The sequence below is a fragment of the Aquarana catesbeiana genome, linkage group LG06 (genome assembly GCF_042186555.1).
Source record: "Aquarana catesbeiana isolate 2022-GZ linkage group LG06, ASM4218655v1, whole genome shotgun sequence".
Taxonomy (NCBI): domain Eukaryota; kingdom Metazoa; phylum Chordata; class Amphibia; order Anura; family Ranidae; genus Aquarana; species Aquarana catesbeiana.
This window is the reverse complement of record NC_133329.1, coordinates 288,722,933-288,734,864: the sequence shown is the minus strand read 5'-3', so window position 1 is coordinate 288,734,864 and position 11,932 is coordinate 288,722,933. Positions and strand designations below refer to the sequence as shown.

The 11,932-nt window shown below is 40.0% G+C and overlaps 1 protein-coding gene across 2 annotated transcripts in view; it reads right to left on the bottom strand.

Moving 5' to 3' along the window:
• Positions 1-849: 849 nt before the first annotated feature.
• The window catches only part of VPS8 (VPS8 subunit of CORVET complex), a 388,855-nt gene continuing 377,772 nt past the window's right edge, over positions 850-11,932 (bottom strand). For both annotated transcript variants that reach the window (XM_073633432.1, XM_073633433.1), the window contains 2 exons: positions 6,724-6,804; positions 850-1,151 (listed from right to left, as the gene is read on the bottom strand). In XM_073633432.1, the coding sequence (XP_073489533.1) occupies positions 1,002-1,151; positions 6,724-6,804 (231 nt within the window). In that variant the 3' untranslated portion in view covers positions 850-1,001. The remainder of the gene's footprint in view (positions 1,152-6,723; positions 6,805-11,932) is intronic.

The window sequence follows — 11,932 nt, the reverse complement described above, 5'->3', positions numbered from 1 at the left end:
TTTACACTAAAATGCAATAAAAAAAAAAAAAAAGTCATTTGAAAAATAAAACAAAAAATAATTCTCCTTTAAGAGCATTGGGCGGAAGTGACGTTTGACGTCACTTCCGCCAGTTACTGCTATGGAGCCGAGTGGGGGGCCAAAATTGAACTGCATATTCCAGATGAGGTCTTAGTAATGACTTGTACAGGGGCAAAATATCTCTCTCTCTCTGCAATCTACACCACTCTTACTATAAGAAAGTTTTTTGCTCGCTTTGGAAACTGCAGCTTGGCATTGCATGCTATTATTAAGCTAAGATCTACCAAAATAATTGGAATATTGAGCTACCAACTATTGAATTTAGCCCTTGTGTCTTGTGAGCCAATACATTATTTTTCATTGAACTAAAACCTGTATGGTCATTCTGAATCTGTCAGTTTTGGCGTCATGTAATTTGTCACACCTGATGAATTTGTTGCACTTAAAAAACGTATTTATTCCACATGAAATCTGTAAGGGCCCATTTGCTTTATACTGTTTTGCATTTATGCATGCATTGCACCCACTTTATTTTATTCATTTTGAATGCCCCCAATGGAGAAAAAAAATCATTCCTGCATCTTTTTCACTGCAGCACGCTACACCCAACATGCATTAAGCTGTGTTGTAGGTGCATTGTGAGGCCATTTCAAATTGAATGAATGGCAATGCAGATGCACATCCAGTAAAGGTATATGGTACTCCATGCATTACCGCAGAGCTGACTGATGCTAGGTCCTGTATGTACTCAGTAAAGCAGTCTATCATATGTCAATGCTATATTAAAATGGTGAATAAATAAGTATAAGATGCAACTAATGAAAAACGTAGGAGTGTATTAGTGTTTATTTTAAACAAGTACAGTCTGACAATTTAAATATATAAACAGCTGTGTCATAGGGTAACATAGGTGGATGAGATGTTCTGAAGTGGACGGCCCTTGTTCAGATGAAGTAAAGATGAGATTTCCGTTTTTAGAATTAATCATCAATGATTGGAGGGGGTGCCAGATGTAACTGGAAGTTCTCATTCTGAAAAACACTGCTTGATGCAACACCCCCATAGGATGGATGATATGATAAGGATTTTTCTGGGCTCTGAGAACGACATAGTTCTGTCAATAAAGCCAGCTGCAAGAAAAATTAAAAAGAAAAGACATGCAGTGAATGAATCACTAAAATTACAGGATGATAATAAGAGCTCATCGATGGAGCAGTGCTTGGGAAGGTAAGAGTAGTTATGCAAGTTACACATACATTCACATCCTTGTTCTCTTCACTAAGAAAGCAGTAGTGAAGTCTCAGCTATCGGTGTGGTTTACATACAATGTTCTGTATTATTTGCATTGCAATATGTGGCCCATAGACTTCTACTGATATACTTATTTTAGTTCTGACAATGTCACTGGGATGGAGCAGCTGAGGGTAGCAAATAAACTGTGGGAGAGTTCTTCAGAATTTACAACACAGGACACAAGGGAGGAAAATTTAATCCTTTAGATTACTCTTGCCTTTGAAACATGGCAGATACCAGCTTTGTTTTGTTATATACAGTATACATCAAGCTATAGTTTTGTTCCATTTTTTTTAGACTATACTAGCAAAAGTGAGGAGAGAGCGAGAGGCGTGACCGAGCCACACTGTGTATGAATATGGATGCACACAGTCTGGCTTGGGAGCCATCACTGCACCAACACACACTTCCCCCACTAGCCAACATTGTGCATTTCACTACTCACCGCCACTTTCCCCTCTCGCCATTACTGCACCAATGCACATTTTCATATTCACCCCATTCGTGCAGTAATGTAGGGGGGAAAGTGGTGGTGAGTAGTGAAATGCGCAATAATGGATAGTGGAGGAAGTATGTGATGGTGCAGTGATGGCTCCCAAGCCGGACTGTGTGCATCCATATTCACACACAGTGTCGCTTGGTCACGCCTCTCGCTCTCTCTCCTCACAGGATTTGACTGACAGCAGCAGGAACCAATGGCCCACTTGTCTTTCAGTGAAGCCTGTGAGAACAGGAGGGGAGAGAAGACCTGCAGCTGGGCACAGCGCTGCATTTATAGAGAATCAGGTAAGTGTTTAGGGAAAGGGATGGGGAGAAACAGCTAGTAGAAGGTTTTTTTTTTTTTTTTTTTACCTTAATGCAAAGAATGCAAGAAGGTAAAAAAAACTTTTGACTTTAGAACCACTTTAACATTCTCTTTTATTACTTTGATACTTTGCACAACTTTACTTAAGCCTGGAACAAAGGGTTAACTTACCAGTAAAATTCCATTCTTGGAGTATAGTACAGGACCTAGGATTTTTAGTTTTAAACCATAGGTTATATATGCTAGTGTCTTCAGGTGATTGGACATTGGCAAAAAAGCAGACCAACAGAGGGGCAGGCAACACAGCAAGTAAATGCCAACAGGCTCAGGTAACATACAGGTCAGGAAATGCTCAACAGAACTCAGTATCTTGTAGCAACTTTAGTCTAAAACTGGCATCAGAGGAGGCCTGAACATCCATCACGTAAAACTTAACAAACGTGTAAATAGAAGACCAGGTTGAAGCCTTGAAAATCTGATAAACAGATGCCTGATACTAAAAAGCCAATAAAGAACAGGTTTTTGGTTGCGAGGAATCGCATGATGCAAAAGCAGGGTAAAGGATCCAACCAAAGCTCTGCAGAGTTTTCACTGTCCACTCACCACTGTCTGACAGGGATAGGGAGGATAAATTCTTTAGAAGGAGATCATCCCGATAACCCATGAGCGCCCCCCTGCTGGACTTTCCATAGAGTTTCTAACCCGTTTTTTGCCATATATGCTACACTCGGACAGTGGCGCTCTCTCGCCCTTATTTTTTTTACATAAAGATTATAGAGTCCAGACCCAGACATCTCTAGAGAACCAGGGGACCAGAAGGCTGATAGATGTCTCCCCACTCTGACAAGTGGAGATGCTCCTTCATTGGGTAGAGGATTGTAGCCAGATTTGGCTGGCTTGAAGTACTAAGTCTTCCCACGAAAATTTATTCCAGACTTTGGCTTGGAGCTGGAGGCCTGAGGGGGACAAAAGGAACTTTTCCTAACTTCTGGAGTAGATGGTTTACCAGTGGCAGAACATGCCTTCTTTTTATGGGTGAGGAGAAAACACTTACCCCTTGTAATCTACCTAATATACTTGTCCAAGGAAGGACCAAACAGGCATTCTCCTTCAAAGGGCAGGTGGCTCTAGGCTTTTTGTGCACTGGAGTTCTGCTGACCAGCATTCAAACCAAAAAATTCTCATATGGACAGAGAATGGGCTTATCCTGGAGATCTGACAGAGCATAGACACTATGCCATTCATGCAGTAGTGCAAGCTCACAGGTAAAGCTCCAGTTGGTATATGGAAGGATCTATTAGGATGGAGCGAAGGTCTCAGACAATGCACTCAGTCTAGAGAGCAAGGGTCTGTCAAACAGCCATAGGAGCAACTGAAAGTTGCATGGTGGAGCCTGTCATGGTAAAAAAAGAGTCTTAAAGAAGGTCTCTAACCTTTTATCCACTCAGTCTTTAAACACGGGATTATCCTTTTCATCGGCCGTATGCATTTTCATAATGACAGGGTCCACTGCAGGAACTGTCCATTTTTTCATGAAGCTCTCGTCGCTGAGGAAAGGTATTCAGGGTCAGGTCAGTCATCATAAAGCATGGGCTCTAAGAGTAAGTGAACAGGAGATGTCTTTGCTGGCTTGGGTAATTGTGGGAGACCTTGGGGTGACCAGATGCAGTGTGTTCTAACTCTGACCAAGGATGTACAGGGTTAATAGAGGTAACCATGATATTCTTAAGTTTGGATGAATCCTCAGGCAAAGGTGACTCATCCTGATCAAATTCCTCAGAAGTCGAGTGGGGATCTTCCTCATTTACCTCCTCTACAGGCAGTATATCTGAAGCTATGGCAAAGTCAGAGATCGACACAGGATGGGAGACTAAAAGGGTTCACCTGTGACCCCAGTTATCAAAGGCTTCTAAAGGATCAAAATTCTGCTTATGAATTCAGACACTGTGGCAGAAAATTTCACCATAGCCAAGTGGGAGCAAGGCTTAGAGGAACTGAGAGAATCAGACTGGACGCAACTGTCCAAACAGAGGGTATTAGGGACATGTAGAGATAGATAGAAGTACCATGTGCTAAATCTGATCACAGCAGTGACAGCACAATGGGGAAGAGTTAAAGGGTCTAAGCCCTGCACTTTACATGGTAGATGTGTTCACACTCCGACCAAGATACCAAAATACAAGGGTTGAGACCCCATCCTGGGCATACCGCAAAGGAGTCTTCAGGGATAGGGTTCAGCTCCCGGCAGATGACAGCCCTGGGCCTGTATATAACCCTGCAGCTAAATAAAGGCAAGGCATCACATGTAAAAATGAACACACACAGAATCCAGTGTCTGAAGCAACATTCCACTGATGCAGGGCCTGGGTATGGTCTCCCCAAGGCTCAACTGAGTAGCCAACTGAACCAAAAGTTGCAAAAAGAGCCACAATGGCTCTTTCTGCAGTCGGGAATCCTAAAAGAATAATCTTAGAAAAAACCTCTCAAGGTAAGTGGTAAGATTCTCTTAATAGAGTCCATCACCTAAAGACACTAGCAAAAAAAATTGATGCTAGCTGGGAGTGGGAGGCGTTACATAGGGAACGTTCCTGCAGCTTTTCTTCCTTTTGCCAGTATCCAATCATCTAAGTTTAGCTGCACATACACCACGGTGTAAGACTTAGGATCCTGGGTCCTGTACTGTATGATTAAGAAACAGCATTTTACTTCCTATATTCTTCTTTTACAAAAAATTGAGAATGAATTTAATGCAGCTTGTGGATGCTGGACTGTGGGTTAAAATCATCCCTAAAAAATAAAGTACCCACAGCCTAAATGTTTGGCCAAACATAATGAAGCAAAAACAGATGTGTTAGTACCATTACTAACATGGATCAAATTTGAATAAAGCTCATAGATTGTGTGAAATGAGACTTTGCAGCTCACAGAAACTCATAAAACTGCCCATAAATACGACCACCAGATGAACCATTCAGGGTGTGATAGTCAGGAATGGTTATTAAACAAGTCAATTATCCAAATGTAAAATGGAGGGGATGCCTAGAGATGCTTACCATGTACAGCCACACGAGTGAGCATCTGCTTAGCAAACTGTAGATATAAGTGGCTACAGGTACAAGTACATGTAAAAGATTACTTTAGAGCTTCAGCACTTTTGCCTAGTGGCTAATTGAAAGCAACAAAATACAATCTCTTTTGGTATGTTACATGAAAACATTTGGTTATATCTGTTTGATAAGTGCAAAGAAATACCTGCTAATGCTGCTGAAAAGCTTATGGGCTGATAACTTTATATCCTCTCTCCCTCTGCCAAATTCTTATTTTCCCAGCTATTTCTGGGGACTACAGAACACTTCCCCTCCCCCCACATTATGGAGAAGGAAGAGGGAGTGTTGTGTAGTCCTATCCTAGTATGGCATTTCTTCTCCCTAAATACAACGTCATCACTTTAGGACATGAAGTGTGTTATTGGCAGGATCACCAGGCAAGCATATGGGAAAAAAGCCTGATAAAAGAAAATGAATGCAGCCATCATATCCAAGACTGGTAAGATGCAATATATTCTACTTTGTTCTTGGGATTACACTTCAGGTACACTTCTCCTTTTGGTGGTGGGAGGTACCTCCTGGTTATGGAGGAGCATGTAACTCACTTCATGTGTCAGTAATGGGCAAGCACTTGGCAAATCGCTGATGTCACACAAGGGGAAATCGCATCTTTTTGTAAAGGTTTCAACTAATGCAACTGGTGGCGTACACAGGCCTTCACCTTGCTGCCAGCAGCTGAACGGAGTGGTGATGGGAAGTGAAAACAAATTATGTACAGTATATGCTGGTGGAGAATGCTAAAATTAAGGCAAACCTCCTGATTTGACCAGTGTGGGCAAAGCACAGGTTCTCTTTATCTTCTATTGCAGATTAAAGTGGAAATACGGCTTACACCTAACTAGCCTTAAAACTGTCCCCTCTTAACATCTATGCTAACTAACCTGTGTAAGAAAGATGCACATATTTACCTATTTTTAGCCTGCTCCAGTCACGTGACCTCCCATGTGTCAGCCAGTGGCGGCTGCAGGGGAGAGGAGAGAACGCTTTGACAACCGATAGTAAAGCATGGAGCAGAGATGACACCCACAGGCTTCAATTGCCCATTCATTGTCAGTGTTCCCTCCTCTCCTCTGAAACCATGCTGGCTGACACAGGGGAGATCACATGACCAGACCGGAGCAGCCTGAAAATAGGTAGTACATGCAAACCTGTATTACACAGGTTAGTTAGCATTGGTGCTAGGAGGGGTAAGAGGACAGTTTTAAGGCTAGTTAAATGCAAGCTGCAATAGAAGTTAAAGAGAACCTGTGCTTTGCCCACACTGGTCTGATCAGTAGGTTCCACTTAGAATGAAGCAAACCCTAAGTGACTCTAATAAGCAGTAAAGGATAAAAAAAAAAAAAAAAATTTAAAACATACATTTTAATTTAAAAGTTTAAAAAACATTTTTAGATTCACTTAAAAAATAAGAGAATAGTTTATAGCAATTCTAATCCTAACACTTTTGAACAATCAGAAAAGCTCTCTTAAGCAGAGTAAAGAGACTTGTTACTGTACCCGTGAGGTTCCTTTATAAAGACGGCAGAGTTCATTGAATGCCTGCAGCTGATGTGGGTCGAGGACGGAATCAGAGCTTGACTGAAAAAAATGATAAAAACACATAATATTAGCAGAAACAGCTGCTGCTTTGATAGAGAAGCAAGGAAATGCTACAGCTAAAATATTCGTTTATTTGATCCTCATTGATTAGCACTCAGCTGGAGTTGAATTAAGTTCCTTAGTCACAAATCCAAAATCTGAATCACCGTTTAGGCCAAGACAGATTTAAGAATTTAAAGTTCAAATGCAGTTAGAACAATACAATGGGCCTTATACATACTGGAAAAAGAAAAGTGTAGGTGAAAGCCAAAGCAACCAATCATAGCTTCTCTCTCTTTCATTTTATAACCGGCTTTCTGTAGCATACAGCTAAATGAAATATGCCTACACTTATTGGCCACTTCCATACCAGTCTCTATAAACCTCTTCATTACTAGGTATTTTTTCAGTGTTCAGGTGCTGTGATGGTTTAACAGAAAATGACTCTGTCATGCAGTGCTGTAACCAAATGAATTTTATATCATTTTTTTTGGAGACAGATAGAGCTTTTTTTTGGTGGCATTTAATAATAGCTGTCTTTTTATTTTTGTTTACTGTAGTAAGGAGAAAAAGTAAAAAATGAAAAAAAAAAACGTTCGTTCGGATGCCGGGTGCGATGTTATGATGTCAAGCCCGCCCTCTGCATTCAAAAAAATGGCGCCAATTCGGCTGGGAAGTGGTGATCTTTTTTTAATTTTTTTTTTTATTTTAGGCTTCCCAGCCTAGAGGTGAGGTCTTATTGACCCCATATCTCACTGTAAAAAGGACCAATCGTGCCATATTCCTATTACAAGGGATGTTTACATTCCTTGTAATAGGAATAAAAGTGATCAAAATTTTTTTTAAATGTCAAACTAAAAAAATAAAAGTCAAATTAACAATAAATAATAATAAAAAAAAAATTAAAGTGCCCCTGTCCCTGTGTGCTCGCACGCAGAAGCGAACGCATACGTAAGTCCCGCCCACATATGAAAACTGTGTTCAAACCACACATGTGAGGTATTGCCGCGAACGTTAGAGTGAGAGAAATAATTCTAGCCCTAGACATGTTAGATATCTATTTACTTGGCGTAACTTCATCTTTCCCATTATGCAAAAAAACTGGGCTAACTTTAATGTTTTGTTTTTTTTTTAAAGCATGTTTTTTTTTTTTTTAAAAAGCGTTCGAAAAATTGCTGCGCAAATACCGCACAAGATAAAAAGTTGCAATGACCGCCATTGTATTCTCTAGGGTCTTTGCTAAAAAAATATATATAATGTTTGGGGGTTCTATGTAATTTTCTAGCAAAAAAATGATGAATTTTACATGTAGGAGAGAAATGTCAGAATTGGCCTGGGCACGAAGTGGTTAAAACTAACACTATTCTGATGTGGGAGGCAGATCTCTACCAATTCTATATGACCTCACAATGATTTACATCTTACAAATACACTTATAGTGTCTCTCTTTGCATCCATTACTCGAATCTAGCGCAAAAGATAATGTCTCACTGGTACCTAACCCCATACCAAATAGCTAAATTCTACCCCTCTAATTCCCCCCTTTGCTGGTGGAGTTGTGGACAAACAGTTTTTGGAGAAAGGTGTTCCAATACATATCTAACATTACAGTTATACCAACGAAACCAGACCGGTCCCTGGTGATTTTGATTCTAGACAAAGACAACTTCCCTAATACTTACCGCATGGTCATAATCCATGTCTTACTGGCAGTTAAAACTGTCATAACAAGACACTGGAGAAAGGAGCTAGCTCCTAATCCCTCAGAAATCGTAGCTTTAATTAGGATGAACTATGCAAATGAAAGATAATTATCCTAGAGATTAGGCTCCCAGGCTATATTTGAAAAAGCATGGCAACCATGGGAGGAATAGAATTTTTTTTCCTAAATTTTCAATAAAAACGTATTGACATGAAAGTAGCACAGTGCTGAATAGCAAAAAATGTCCTGGTCATGAAGGGGGTAAAACTTTCCGGTGGTAAAGTGGTTAAACAAATAAATGAAAAGCAGCCTGTCTTGTTGATGCCAGCTGCACTGGGCAAAGATACTTCAACTTATGTGCAACCCCTACTGCATGCAGTGATTCCTCCTGCCAGCCACTGCTTCACTACAGCTCTGCAGGAAAAAATGACTAAATAGTAATAACAAAGCACAACTGGGGATGCAGGTATCCAAGGAAATGTCAGTTGTTGAAGTTTCTTTAGCTCTGTAACTAGGGCTGCAACTAACGATTATTTTCATAATCGATTAGTTGGCCGATTATTGTTACGATTAATCGATTAATCAGATAAAAACCTCAAAAACAGTGTGGTGTATAATTTAGTTAATATATAAAGTTTAAAAAAAGACAATTTATTCTTACATATCTATATGCAGTAGCAAATATAAATAACCAGTTTTATGGTTAGGGAACAAAATATCTAATCCACTCTCAGAAGAACAGAAGATATATATATAGGGATGCACCGATACCTGTTTTTTTAATGGTGAGTAGGAGTACCAATAATTGTGCTCAAGTAATTGTCGATACAAATTACAGTTACCTTTGCACTGTGATTTGAGCCCATATATACAGTATACACAACTTATAATATATATATATATATATATATATATATATATATATATATATATATATATATATATATATATATATATATACTTATAATATATATATATAATATACAGTGGGGACGGAAAGTATTCAGACCCCCTTAAATTTTTCACTCTTTGTTATATTGCAGCCATTTGCTAAAATCATTTAAGTTCATTTTTTTCCTCATTAATGTACACACAGCATCCCATATTGACAGAAAAACACAGAATTGTTGACATTTTTGCAGATTTATTAAAAAAGAAAAACTGAAATATCACATGGTCCTAAGTATTAAGACCCTTTGTTCAGTATTTAGTAGAAGCACCCTTTTGATCTAATACAGCCATGAGTCTTTTTGGGAAAGATGCAACAAGTTTTTCACACCTGGATTTGGGGATCCTCTGCCATTCCTCCTTGCAGATCCTCTCCAGTTCTGTCAGGTTGGATGGTAAACATTGGTGGACAGCCATTTTTAGGTCTCTCCAGAGATGCTCAATTGGGTTTAAGTCAGGGCTCTGAGTTGTTGTGAAGCCACTCCTTCGCTATTTTAGCTGTGTGCTTAGGGTCATTGTCTTGTTGGAAGGTAAACCTTTGGCCCAGTCTGAGGTCCTGAGCACTCTGGAGAAGGTTTTCGTCCAGGATATCCCTGCACTTGGCCGCACTCATCTTTCCCTTGATTGCAACCAGTCGTCCTGTCCCTGCTGCTGAAAAACACCCCCACAGCATGATGCTGCCACCACCATGCTTCACTCTTGGGACTGTATTGGACAGGTGATGAGCAGTGCCTGGTTTTCTCCACACATACCGCTTAGAATTAAGGCCAAAAAGTTCTATCTTGGTCTCATCAGACCAGAGAATCTTATTTCTCACTATCTTGGAGTCCTTCAGGTGTTTTTTAGCAAACTCCATGCGGGCTTTCATGTGTCTTGCACTGAGGAGATGCTTCCATCGAGCCACTCTGCCATAAAGCCCCGACTGGTGGAGGGCTGCAGTGATGGTTGACTTTCTACAACTTTCTCCCATCTCCCGACTGCATCTCTGGAGCTCAGCCACAGTGATCTTTGGGTTCTTCTTTACCTCTCTCACCAAGGCTCTTCTCCCCCGATAGCTCAGTTTGGCTGGACGGCCAGCTCTAGGAAGGGTTCTGGTCGTCCCAAACGTCTTCCATTTAAGGATTATGGAGGCCACTTGCTCTTAGGAACCTTAAGTGCAACAGAAATTTTTTTGTAACCTTGGGCAGATCTGTGCCTTGCCACAATTATGTCTCTGAGCTCTTTAGGCAGTTCCTTTGACCTCATGATTCTCATTTGCTCTGACATGCACTGTGAGCTGTAAGGTCTTATATAGACAGGTGTGTGGCTTTCCTAATCAAGTCCAATCAGTATAATCAAACACAGCTGGACTCAAATGAAGATGTAGAACCATCTCAAGGATGATAAGAAGAAATGGACAATGCCTGAGTTAAATATATGAGCGTCACAGCAAAGGGTCTGAATACTTAGGACCATGTGATATTTCAGTTCTTCTTCTTTAATAAATCTGAAAAAATGTCAACAATTCTGTGTTTTTCTGTCAATATGGGGTGCTGTGTGTACATTAATGAGGAAAAACTGATGAAATGAACTTAAATGATTTTAGCAAATGGCTGCAATATAACAAAGAGTGAAAAATTGAAGGGGGTCTGAATACTTTCCGTCCCCACTGTATATACCCAGAAGCCAGATATATAGAGTATTTTAACTAGGAGTCAGACATGAAGCTATATGAAGGGTGGAGGGGGGATATAATTCCTTTTTATTAAAGTAGTACTAATGGCTGAGTCTTTTTTGCATGGACATAATCATCCTAAAGATAATGCGCAATACTGGTTCTCTGGGTTCAGATGTTGATCTTCCTGCACAGAGCCCTTAAAGTCATTGTAAATGTTGATTTTATTTAACTTTTTTTAAACAAACTAGTCATACTTTACCTGCTCTGTATAATGGTTTTGCACAGAGCAGCCCGATTCTCCTCTTCTGGGGTCCCCCAATGGTGCTCTTTATTTCAGAGTGCCCCTATAGAAAGCCGCAAAGTATAGTATGGAGTGCCCTATAGCATAGTAAAAAAAAAAAAAAAACTCTGCCTTTAAAATCACTATAAATCACTTCCTTATTTTGCCCTGGACTACATGTCCCATGGGGCATTGCTCCTCACACATTCATATTCACAAGTTCTCAGGAACTTACTGACATGTATGGACGGTGCATTAAGCTATATCTGTGCTGCACTGTGTATATGGACGGTGCACTGAGCTGTATGTGTGCTGCAGTATAATTCCTGATATGTAAACAAATAATAAATTCGGGAAGCAGGCCAACTAATCGGCTTACCAAATAATCGATTATAAAAATAGTTGACAACTATTTTCATAATCGATTATGTTGATTAGTTGTTTTAGCCCTATCTGTAACATAAGAGTCATGTTCAGAGAAATGGGTGGCAGAACAAGTTTTAGAACTCTTCTTTCACAGGCTGCTTTTATTTTTGTTGGT